Source organism: Bos indicus x Bos taurus, chromosome 12 (assembly GCF_003369695.1).
Source record: "Bos indicus x Bos taurus breed Angus x Brahman F1 hybrid chromosome 12, Bos_hybrid_MaternalHap_v2.0, whole genome shotgun sequence".
NCBI lineage: Eukaryota > Metazoa > Chordata > Mammalia > Artiodactyla > Bovidae > Bos > Bos indicus x Bos taurus.
In genome coordinates, this window is record NC_040087.1 from 71,557,285 (window position 1) to 71,570,457 (window position 13,173).

General features: G+C 40.6%; 1 protein-coding gene across 1 annotated transcript in view; it reads left to right on the top strand.

The window, feature by feature from the left end:
• LOC113902126 (multidrug resistance-associated protein 4-like) overlaps positions 1–13,173 on the top strand; it is a 205,451-nt gene that overhangs the window by 167,211 nt on the left and 25,067 nt on the right. The window contains exon 26 of the mRNA XM_027557081.1: positions 5,612–5,767. Within this exon, the coding sequence (XP_027412882.1) occupies positions 5,612–5,767 (156 nt within the window). The remainder of the gene's footprint in view (positions 1–5,611; positions 5,768–13,173) is intronic.

Genomic DNA, 13,173 nt, shown 5'->3' on the forward strand with positions numbered 1-13,173 from the left:
TTGTAAAGCCAATAACAGAAGATTTTCTTTAAGAGTCTTTATAATTTTATTTATTTATTTATTTTTGGCTGTGCTGGGTCTTTGTTGCTGCTTGGGCTTTTCTCTAGTTGCCACATGTGAGCCTCTCATTGTGGTGTCTTCTCTTGTTAAGAGCATGGGCTATAGGGTGCAAGGTCTTCAATATTTGTGGCATGTTGGCTCAACAGTTGTGGTTCCCAGGTTCTAGAACGCAGGCTCAATAGTTGTGGTGCATGGACTTAGTTGTTTCACAGCATGTGGAATTCTCCTGGACTAGGGATTGAACCCATGTCTACTGCATTGGCAGGCAGATTCTTTATCACTGAGCCACCAGGGAAGTCCCCTAACTGTCTTTAGATTGAAGAATGTAAGGTTACTGATACTGGTGACACTCTCCATGGGCAATTGTTAAAACCCTTTCAGTTCAGTTGCTCAGTCGTGTCCGACTCTTTGCAACCCCATGAATCGCAGCACGCCAGGCCTCCCTGTCCATCACCAACTCCCGGAGTTCACTGAGACTCAAGTCCATTGAGTCAGTGATGCCATCCAGCCATCTCATCCTCTGTCGTCCCCTTTTCATCCTGCCCCTAATCCCTCCCAGCATCAGAGTCTTTTCCAATGAGTCAACTCTTCTTATGAGGTGGCCAAAGTACTGGAGTTTCAGCTTTAGCATCATTCCTTCCAAAGAAATCCCAGGGCTGATCTCCTTTAGAATAGACTGGTTGGATCTCCTTGCAGTCCAAGGGACTCTCAAGAGTCTTCTCCAACACCACAGTTCAAAAACATCAATTCTTCAGCACTCAGCCTTCTTCACAGTCCAACTCTCACATCCGTACATGACCACAGGAAAAACCATAACCTTGACTAGACGGACCTTTGTTGGCAAAGTAATGTCTCTGCTTTTGAATATGCTATCTAGGTTGGTCATAATTTTCCTTCCAAGGAGTAAGCATCTCTTAATTTCATGGCTGCAGTCACCATCTACAATGATTTTGGACCCCCAAAAAATAAAGTCTGACACTGTTTCCACTGTTTCCCCATCTATTTCCCATAAACCCTTCGGTTACTCAGAAAAGACATTCAAACTATAGCTTTGAAGACTGAACTCTGGAATAATCAGAGTCAGGTTTTCTGTGAGTTGCTTTTTTCTTTTTGGGGTGTTTGGGGCCATGCAGCATGTGTGATCTTAGTTCCCTGACCAGGGATCAAATCCATGCCTCCTGCAGTGGAAGCACAGAATCTTAACCACTGGAATGAATGCCAGGGAAGTCCCCTGGTTTTTTAGTTCTCTTCACTGGAGTTTGGAATTCACAGTCTTGTGGTCATGAGCAGTCCTCGGTGCCCCAACATATCTCAGTCTATTTACCTAAAGTGTACAGATGTTCCTGTTTGCACAGATGGGTCAGTTACAGTGGAGCTGGTAACATGGGAACATACACACATTCTCATAGATCAGTTCTCACCTGTGTCCTGATGTGTGTTGGTTTATGTATGAGAACATACAGAAATACAGGCACACCTGTTTAACTGTGCTTCACAGATAATACTTAAAAAAAAATGGACGTTTATGGCAATGCTATGTCAGGCAAGTACAATCGAACCATTTTTCCTATAGCATTTGCTCACTTCATGTCTCTGTCACATTTTGATAATTTTTTCAATATTTCAAACAATTTCATTATTATTATATTTATTATTCTGATCTGTGATCGGTGGTTTTTAATGTTACCCTATAAATGCTCAGATGGTTAGCATTCTTTTAGCAATAAAGTATTGGAAATTAAGGTGTGTATTATTACCTTATATAATGCTTTTGTACCTCATTAGACTACAATATCGGAGAAGGCAACAGCAAGTCACTCCAGTACTCTTGCCTAGAAAATCCCATGGATGGAGGAGCCTGGTAGGCTGCAGTCCATGGGGTAGCTACGAGTTGGACGCGACTGAGCAACTTCACTTTCACTTTTCACTTTCACGCAATGGAGAAGGAAATGGCAACCCACTCCAGTGTTCTTGCCTAGAGAATCCCAGGGACAGCAGAGCCAGGTGGGTTGCTGTCTATGGGGTCACACGGAGTCGGACATGACTGAAGTGACTTAGCAGTAGACTACAATATAGTATAAACATAACTTTTATTTGCATAGAGAAACAAACAAATTCATATAACCTGCTTTATTTTGATATTCACATTGTTGAGGTGGTCTGGAGCCAAATACAAAATATCTTTGAGGCCTGCTTGTACACAGAACAGATGAGCCACATATATACACACTACAACCTGCCTGCATGCAGAGAATGGCACATCTAATATTATATGAATTAGAGTTTAGCATAAGATACAAAATGTCCTGAGAAGCCTGTATGCAGATCAAGAAGCAATAGTTAGAACTAGACATGGAACAATGTACTGATTCAAAATTGGGAAAGGAGTACTTCAAGGCTATATATTGTTACCCTGCTTATTCAACTTACATGCAGAGTACAGCATGCGAAATGCTGGGCTGGATGAAGCTCAAGCTGGAATCAAGATTACCAGGAGAAATATCAGTAACCTCAGATATGCAGATGATATCACCCGAATGGCAGAAAGCAAAGAGGAACTAAAGAACCTCTTGATAAAGGTGAAATAGGAGAGTGCAAAAAGCTGGCTTAAAGCTCAGCATGCAAAATACTAAGATCATTGCCTCTGGTTTCATCGCTTCATGGCAAATAGATGGGAAAACAATGGAAACAGTGATAGACTTTATTTTCTTATGCTCCAAATCACTGTGGACGATGACTGCAACTGTGAAATTAGAAGATGCTTGTTCCTTGGAAGGAAAGCTATGACAAACCTAGACAACAAATTAAAAACAGAGACATTATTTTGCCAACAGAGGTCCATCTAGTCAAAGCTATGCTTTTTCCAGTAGTCATGTATGGATGTAAGAGTTGGGCCATAAACAAGGGTGGGCACTGAAGAACTGATGCTTTTGAACTGTTGTGCTGGAAAAGGCTCTTGAGAGTTCCCTCAGACAGCAAGGGGATCAAATCAGTCAATCCTAAAGGAAATCAACCCTGAATAATCATTGGAAGAACTGATGCTGAAGCTGAAGCTCCAATACTTTGGCCACCTGATGTGAAGAGCCATTTCATTGGAAAAGACCCTGATGCTAGGAAAGATTGAAGGCAGGAAGAGAAGGGGATGGCAGAGGATAAGATGACTGGGTGGCATCACCAATTCAATGGACATGAATTTGAGCAAGCTCCAGGAGATAGTGAAGGACAGGGAAACCTGATATGCTGCAATCCATGGCGTCGCAAATAATCAGACATGACTGAGTGATTGAACAACAATAAAATGTCTTATAGTCATTGTATTACCTTTATAAGATAATAAAATTAGGTAAACCCACTTTTCTTATGTTTAATCTCTATAAAGATAAATTCATTTTGAAATGCCATGATTGATTTGACAGACTAAGATTTGAAACTTTAGAAGTATTCAAATCAGAAAACATGAAACAGTCCAAACATTCTGATTATGTTGCTCAGAAAGATTTAGTAGTTCTTTTTTTAAAGCCATGAGTTTTAAAACTTTATTGATTTACAAATGATCCAAGCATATCTTACACTATCATCAATTCCAAATTTTAAATAGAGATGAAATAATCTCTTAGAAAGCTTCCTTCAGGGAATTTGCATTTGGGCTTCCCCGGTGGCTCAGAAGGTAAAGAATCTGCCTGCAATGTAGGAGACCTGGGATCCATCCATGGGTCAGGAAGATCCCCTTGAGTAGGAAATGGCAACCCACTCCAGTACTCTTGCCTGGAGAATTCCATGGACAGAGGAGCCTGGTAGTCTACAGTCCAGGGGGTCGCAAAGAGTTAGACACAAGTGATTAATACTTTCTTTCACTTAAAAATTCATTGGTAAAAAAGGCCAGTTTCTGCATATATATTTGAATGCAGTTTTATTCCTCACCAGCATTTTACGTGGGAGAAGGAAATGGCAACCCACTCCAGTATTCTTGCCTGGAGAATCCCATGGACAGAGGAGCCTGGCAGGTGACAGTCCATGGGGTCACAAGAGTTGGACACAACCCAGCAACTAAACCACCAGCCACCAGCATTTTACCTACACTATACTGATTCTTGAATCTTACTGTTAGTGCGTTTAATTTCTCTCTGCTCTGGTTTTAGTAAATAGACTGACACCTGACATGTGTTTTTCCAAGGTTCAGTTGTAAGTATTAATATATTGATAAAATGTCTTTTGACCTGCTCTGATGAAAGGTCTCATGTAAATAGCAAAGGTTATTTGTATCAATGTTGATCTCATTATGGAAATTTTGTCTACTGGCCTCTTTCAAGACTGAGATCTGCATTTTATATTTGAAGATGTTTCCTTTCAAGATATAATATAATTAAGATATTTAATATCAGGAAGTAATTTCATTTTTTTACCGAAGAATAATTCCTCTTAAATAAATAACACAGAAAGTGAGCACCTGTTTGTGTTAACACTCTGACTTGACTTGTCGACATCTCTGTAAAATTACCCATGTAATACTCAAGGTCAAATTATCCAGGGAGTAGGAATAAAACTAATTTAAAAGCTGACTTCTTATGGACCACTTAGGAGACTGCTAGTTTTTCACTGCAGGCAGATTATTTTTCAGGTCTTCTTCCTTTATTTGTGAATGTTAGTTACACACACACACACACATACACACACACACACACACACACACTGCATACACATATATGTCTCCCCCTTTAACATACCACATAATGATCAGTTCAGTTCAGTCAGTCACTCATGTCCGACTCTTTGCGACCCCATGGACTGCAGCACACTAGGCCTCCCTGTCCATCACCAACTCCCAGCGTTTACTCAGACTCATGTCCATTGAGTCAGTGATGCCATCCAGCCATCTCATCCTCTGTTATCCCCTTCTGCTCCTTATATGATAATTATAGAAAACAAACAATCTTCAGCATATTAAACATTTATTCAGGGAAATCTGAATAAAATTGCCTGACATTTTTAGAAGGCATGAAAATCACTATAGTTTATGTTGTGTATTCTTGGGATGATGGTGATCTCAATCAGGGACATTTGTGAATTTCTGTCATTGTTGATTGCCACAATTTGGGGGTTGCATCTCGTGTCTAGTGGGTTCATGGCTACTGTTAATCATCATACAATATACAGGACAGGCCCCCAACCCTCAACAATGAATTATCTGGTCCAAAATGCCAGCAGGGCTATGCTTGAGAAACTTATGAAGTTGCTTGGTCATGTCTGACTCTTTGTGACCCCATGGACTGTAGCCTGCCAGGCTCCTCTGACCATTGGATTCACCAGGCAAGAATACTGAAGTGGGTTGCCATGTCCTTCTCCATGGGATCTTCCTGACCCAGGGATTGAACCTGGGTCTTCTGCACTGCAGCCAGACACTTTACTGTCTGAGCCACCAGGGAAACCCTGGGAAACTTATAGACTAGTCTTTATATATAATAGAACTTTAAAAATTCGTCTTCAACAATCAGGGTCCTCCCGGGTTTTGTGCATCCTGTTAATTCTTCATCCCCCCTGGGTCTCTTTACAGTATGGCATCGTGGGAAGAACAGGAGCTGGTAAAAGTTCCCTCATTGCTGCCCTTTTTCGATTGTCAGAACCTGAAGGTGGCATTTATATTGATGGAATCTTGACAGCACATATTGGACTGCACGATTTAAGGAAGAAATTGTCAGTTGCACTTCAGGTACGCACAGCAGAGCACTCTCACATGTTCTTTGTATAAGGCGTCTAAGTTTAAGTGCTTTTAATTTGATTGTTTTTTTTTTTTTCCAATTAAGTGAATGAGATGATCCTTTTTTTTTTCCCCCCAGTGGAGCATATTTTTAGCAGCAGGTATTTTTAATAGACACTTTCATCAGATACCAGGGTTTTTTTTGTTTGTTTGTTTGTTCATTTGTTAGTTTTGTGTGCATGTGATTTAATAACTTACTGAGATAGATTTCTTGACTCAGACTTCCTTAGTTTCCACAATTTTATTCACTGATAATCACATAATTCTGAGAACAGAAGGATAAATGGTTTGTTTAGCACTGGAGAGGTTCCTATAGGGAAACATGAATTTTATTAATAAGTGTCTTACAGATGTAATTTTGTTGTGGGAAACCAGGACATCTTTTAAAAAGTGATTATCTCCTTGGAGAACTTTCTGTGAAATTGTGGGGCTTTGAGAATCATAGGATTTTTAGATGCTTTGGGGAGACTTTGACAATTTAGCCATTAATTAATAATTTTCACCAGGGAGGCAATACAGAATAGTGAGGAAGAGCAAGGGACTCAGAATTCTGTCTCTATGTACTTGGTTTTCTCTGTCTTACAAGGCAGATAACAGTATCACCCCTTCAATCTGTTGTGAGGATAAAATAGGTTAATGTGAAGTGTTTCAAGTAGACCCATATGTGCCTGCTGTGATGGAGTGTTGAGTTGGCCATCTCTTCCTGGGCTCTGATTCTGTTCTATTTTCTTCTTCTTTGTAAAGTAGTGTAACTTTCAGAGAGTGTTTTGGAGACTGGATTATATGCATGGTAGACACTCCTGTCATTCCTATGGTTCATTCACTCAACATAATTCTGTGATATTTACTGAGAGATTACTATCCTCCAGGTATATAGCCAAGCACAACCTCGATCCTGTGTCCTCATCTATCATCCTGCCCTCTGCTTTGACAGACTTGCTGATTAAAAAAAAGAAAAAGAGTTTTTATTTATATACTTAGCAATCATCTGCCTATCAAAGGAAGCTCAGAAAACTACCGTCTTGAGATGAGAAACAGAGAGGAGATGAGACAGAATGAGCCAGGCAAATGTACTTCCTGGAATGTGAGTGTAATGTGTCCTGAAAAACCTGTTATCAGGAAGCATGTACAAGATGGCACCCAAAGGAAGGTGAATGTGGATTTGGGGACAGCTGTTGCTACCTGCCTGTGACCTTGAAAATACCTGGGATTACTCTAAGTAATTTTTAAATCAAGATAGTCTTTTCAGACTCTAGTGAAATGCCACCTCACACCCCTTAAGATGTCTGCTATCAAAGAAAAGAGAGAGAAAAAAAGAAAATTACTAGTGTTGGCAAGGATGTAGAGAAATTAGAACCCGTGTTCATTGCTGATAGGAATGTAAAATAGTGCAACCACTATGGAAATCAACTTGTTTGTTGCTCAGAAAAGTTAATGATGGAATTATCATATGACCTAGCAATTCTACTTTAGAATATAAACCCAAAATAATTGGAAGAAAGGTCTTGAAGAGATACTGGGACATGCATGTTATAGCAGCATTAATTCTCAACAGCAAAAAGGTGGAGGCGCCCAGGGGTCCATTGACAGATGAATCAACAAACAAAACGTGGTGTGCATACATACAGTAGAATATTACTCAGCCTTAATAAAGAAGAAAATTCTGACACATGCTACAGCACAGATGAACCTTGAAAAAATTAAGTGAAATAAGTCATTTACAAAGGACAAATACTGTATGATTCTGCTAATAGGAGTTACCTAGAGTAGTAAATTCATGGATACAGTATATAGAATGGTGGGTACCAGGAGTGGCCAGGAGAGCGGAGTTGTTGTTTAATGGGTATGGAGTTTCAGTTCTTCAAGATGAAAGGAGATCTACAGCTGGGTGGTGGTGATGGCTGTTCAACAATGTGAATGTATTTAACACCACTGAAATGTGCACTTAAAGTGGCTAATCTAGCAAATTTATGTGTGCTGCTGCTGCTGCTAAGTCACTTCAGTCATGTCAGACTCTGTGTGACCCCATAGACGGCCTCCTACCAGGCTTCTCTGTCCCTGGGATTCTCCAGGCAAGAACACTGGAGTGGGTTGCCATTTCCTTCTCCAATACAGGAAAGTGAAAAGTGAAAGTGAAGTCACTCAGTCATGTCCGACTCTTAGCAACCTCATGGACTGCAGCCTACCAGGCTCCTCCATCCATGGGATTTTCCAGGCAAGAGTACTGGAGTGGGGTGCCATTGCCTTCTCCGAAATTTATGTGTATTTTATTGCAATTGAAAAATTTTTTCCCAAAGGTATCCCTTTCAGAAAAACTGGATAGTCCCCATATTTAAAGATTTCCTCTGGCTATTAGATTTATGACTTATGGTTACAGTAGAAAATAAATGAGCTTAAATTCCCAAGTTTTATGCTTTGATGGTACTCATCTCTGAAATGGCCATGTGAGATTAGTTAGTAGAAATAAAGGGCATGTCTGTAAAGTCCTTTCATATCCTTGGATACAAAGCGTTAGAAACATTCCCTGCATTCTTTTTAATGTTGTGCAATAGGAAAAATTTGTATGCTTGTGTACATAAAATAACTCTGTAAATAAATAACATTAGATGATTCTTGGCTCTGCCAATAATATTTGGAAGCATATCTGAGCAAAGACTAAGCATGCCTTGACGTCAGCATGTTTTGGTTCTGTTCTGTTGGTTTCCATCTTTCCTTTGAGCATGTTCTAGGTACACTCTTCAGAGAGCATGCTTACAAAATAGTGCTAAGCTTTGTATCCATGTAGATTCCACTTTCTTTATTACTTTATCTCCAAGGTGCAGTGTTGGTTGATTAAAGAGAAAGAATCTGGAGAGAACTTGGAATGTGTAAAGATTCCCAGGAAGCCATTCAGGAGACGGAGAGGGCTAGAATGTTTAACAGTGTAGACCAGGTGTCAGTGTGACCCACAGTTTATTCCTGCTATGCTTCGTCAACTGTGGGGCCTTGATGTCACTTGGCTGCCAAGCTTCAACATCCTCGTACTTAAACCCAGTCTGGAAATAATTGCCCCACAGATTTGTTGTGAAGATGTAACTTAGTGAGATAATGTTTGTGCCCATGTCTCATTCTTAAGAATGCTCAGTCATCAGGAAATGTTATTATTCTTAAGAATCAGGGCACTGGCCTTTTGGGTATTATTTCTACTTAAGTAAAAGAGTAACACCTTTTGAAATGACTTTACTTTTTAATTTCTGTTTACGTGTTCATGGTCTTTGGTGATTTTCTTTATATTTATTGTCTAATAATAAAAACTAAATTGGTTACATAAATATGAATGGTAAAGCCAAGAAACAGAAAATAAAAGCAAACTAACAAACACAATAGGAATTTTGGGGGAAAGTATAACAGAGAAATGTATCTAACATTTTCCACCAAGAGCAAAAAATCAGACTAAAATATTTTTGTATTTTGATTTCTGGCTTTCCTCCCACAAGCTTCTTTTCTGACTATCACCTTGTACAAACTCTTTCTTTCCAATCCCCCACCAAGACCTCTGGCCTTTTTCTCAGACCTCCACACACTCTTGACTATTTTCTTTCTCTCTTTGAGGACAGGGCCTGTATCTCTCATTTCTGTTCCTCTAGTGCTTGATGCAGTCCCTGAAAAGTAACACAAGTATTAATAATAATTACTAACATTTATGGAATCATTAACACATTTTAGTTTCTTATCCCACCATTTCCTGCTTAATCCTCACAATTTGTTGTTATCCTTATCTGACAAACTTAAAAACTGAGTCACTGGGAGCTTATCCTACTTTTCAAGTAAGGGGCAGTGCCAGGATTCAAAAAGTTATGACCAACCTGGATAGCATATTGAAAAGCAGAGACATTACTTTGCCAACAAAGGTCCGTCTAGTCAAGGTTATGGTTTTTCCTGTGGTCATGTATGGATATGAGAGTTGGACTGTGAAGAAGGCTGAGCACTGAAGAATTGATGCTTTTGAACTGTGGTGTTGGAGAAGACTCTTGAGAGTCCCTTGGACTGCAAGGAAATCCAACCAGTCCATTCTGAAGATCAGCCCTGGGATTTCTTTGGAAGGAATAATGCTAAAGCTGAAACTCCAGTACTTTGGCCACCTCATGCAAAGAGTTGACTCATTGGAAAAGACTCTGATGCTGGGAGGGATTGGGGGCAGGAGGAGAAGGCGATGACAGAGGATGAGATGGCTGGATGGCATCACTGCCTCGATGGACGTGAGTCTCAGTGAACTCCAGGAATTGGTGATGGGCACGGAGGCCTGGCGTGCTGCGATTCATGGGGTCGCAAAGAGTCGGACACGACTGAGCAACTGAACTGATATTTTTTTTTTAATTGAAGTATAGTTGATTTATAGTCTTTCAATTGTATAGCGAAGAGTTTCAGCTTAATCTCCAAATACTCCCATCGCAGCAGAGTAAGATCCAAAGTACTAGTCATATGACAGAGACCTATACTCTCCAGTCTCCACCTTGTCTACTTCTCAGTCATGTCCGACTCTTTGTGACCCCATGGACTGCAGCAGGCCAGCATTCCCTGTTCATCACCAACTCCTGGAGCTTGCTTAAACTCACATCCATTGAGTCGGTGATGCCATCCAACCATCCCCTTCTCCTCCTGCCTTCAGTCTTTCCTAGCATCAGGGTCTTTTCCAGTGAGTCAGCTCTTCACATCAGATAGTAAAAGTATTGAAACTAGAAACTAATCTCCAGTCCAGGTTCGATGCAGGATACAGGAAGCTTGGGGCTGGTGCACTGGGATGACCCAGAGGGATGGTATGGGAGGGAGGTGGGAGGGGGGTTCAGGATGGGGAACACATGTACACCCGTGGCAGATGCATGTTGATGTATGCCAAAACCAATACAATATTGTAAAGTAAATAATAATAATAATAATTTTTTTTTTTAAAGAAGCTTCAGCATCAGTCCTTCCAGTGAATATTCAGGGTTGATTTCCTTTAGGATTGGCCAGTTTTATCTCCTTGCAGTCCAAGGGACTCTCGAGAATCTTCTCCAACACCACAATTCAAAAGCATCAATTCTTCAGCTGTGTTGTACTCATTAGATATTTTCCCCCTTTTTCCTACCATCCCACTTGAAAGGACTCCCCAAACCATAGCAAGAGTGAATAAGCATAGAACAAAGCCAGAAGATACTACTCCTATTGCTCTGTCCCTCATTTGGAAATATCAGTTTAGAAATGGGTTTATGCACTTGTATGTCATGGGCTGATATATGTCAGGAGAAGATACTCAAAATCATATCCCTCCCCAACCAAGAGCCCTTTGTCTTTACAGTGTCTTGCTAGCTGCAGAGGTGGAGAAAGTCTGTTAGTTTGGCTACTGGAATTTACTTGTCTAAGTACAAAAGCTTACATTCCTCTCCCCCCCAAATGAGTAGGAAGCATTGATGCTTGTGTCTCAACACCCCAATTTAGGGAATTTAGGAGGCTCAGAGCAGACTCTGCAGAGGGGGAGCCCAGTGCTGTTTCTTTGAGTTGCCTCTCTTAGCTGAGCCAGACCCACATCATCTTCCTTGGATCCCTGGTCCCTGTGATCCTGGAAGCAGCAGAGAGCTTCCATGGTGGTCTCTCTTCCTCCCAGGCTCATCCCCATCACTGCTGACCCTGCATGAACAGGTCAGAACTGGGGAAGATGTGATGATAACAAGGACCTGGGTAGGAGCAGAGACAGGGGAGTGGGGACATAGACCATCAGTCATGGGGGGAACTTTCAAAGATGAATACTGTGTTCTTAAGAAGGTACTCCTCAACTTCTGTTCAAAATTTCAGGAATAAGCAAAAATGAAAGTTCTTCTTAAATAATTTCCTTAAACACAACAGGTAGCTGAAGTATGTGTGTTCTTTATGCTTAGGATCTGAAGTAGTTAAATATGTCCCCCAGAAAGACCACAGGTTGAGATTATATACAGGGAGTAGCCTGCTTACTTGAAAGAACCTAGAAAATGGAGGGAAGGAAGAAGAATACTGGGGACCAGCCTCCCCTCGCCTGGCTATGTCGCTTGTGTAAACCCCATGGAGACATGCAGAAGATACCTGCATGTGGGAATCTTAAGGTTGATAATTACAAGAAGTAACAAGTTTTTATAAAAATCTGAGGTAGAATGATGGTTAGTCCCCTGACAAGGAATGCTTACCATTGTTTAGATGGTTGTTTAGTCTTTGATTCAAGTTTTAAGGGAGACCTTAAATTTGTGTTTCGAGTTTTTTTAGTTCAGTTCAATATTCATTCTGAAATATTGTATGACTAGTGATTTTCAGTGCTTTGGAGGCATATTGGCTACTTAATCAACTTTGTGTGAATAAATCTCCCTTTATAATGTCTTTTTAATTGTGGATTTGCTCAGAGATATCTCTTTTTTGGTGGCATATCCTGAGTTTTCTGTATTCTTTCCTCTCTTACCAGACTTAAAACTTAGACCATATTGAAAGAAGGTTTGGAAGGCTTCCTGAGTATCATTCTTCCTTATGATTAGGGGAAATAAATGTCTGTCTATCTTTATCTTTCCTCTCAGGCTTTTGTGAAGTGAGGAGGAAAGTCCAGCCCCAAGGCTGATTTGAACATGGTGATTCAGAGCAGTTCCGGGCACTTGTGGAAGAGTCAGTTCTCCTCTTGTTCCCACACGAGTGCATTCCCTTTTGTGCCCCCTTCACTTAAAGGAGCTTGTTGGGCTCTTCACTGCTATCCATGTTCTTATGACCTGGCTTACTAGAGCCTTCCAGAAGAAAATGTAAATGGCCTACATGAGCTTATGTACAGGATTCTCTCTTGAAGCCAAGAGGACACATATATTTCCAGAGTAATTTACTTATGGCTCCTCCTGAAGCAGATGACTAGGAAGAACTATTTAAATTAAAGTATCATGACACAGGTCACGGTGGTTTTCAGGTCCTCCTGGCCTTGCAGTTATTAACGAGGTTCTGTGAGGCAGGTTATCCTGACACACAGGTGAGAGAACGTGGGGACCAGCTGAGGCCAAAATCAGAGATGATCTCTCCATGGACAGAGGTGCTGCAGACCCCAGGATCTTATGTTCCCCTTACACATATGGGGATGTTCATTTCACATATGTGGAGAGATTCCAGACCCTAGAAGAAGTCTGACCAATGGAGAAAATAGCCTAGTTTATTCTTCAGTGCTAATGTGTAAATATTTAGTGGTTTGCTTTGAGGCACAAACCTCTACTAATCATGCTGTTGGTATTTCCCAGTCACACCAGCATTGACAGTTAATTTATGTAGATCTTGATGTTAAATTTCTCATGTTTGTGTGAGTGTTTAAGCAGATATTTATTAGCAGGGTAGTATTAAAAAACAAT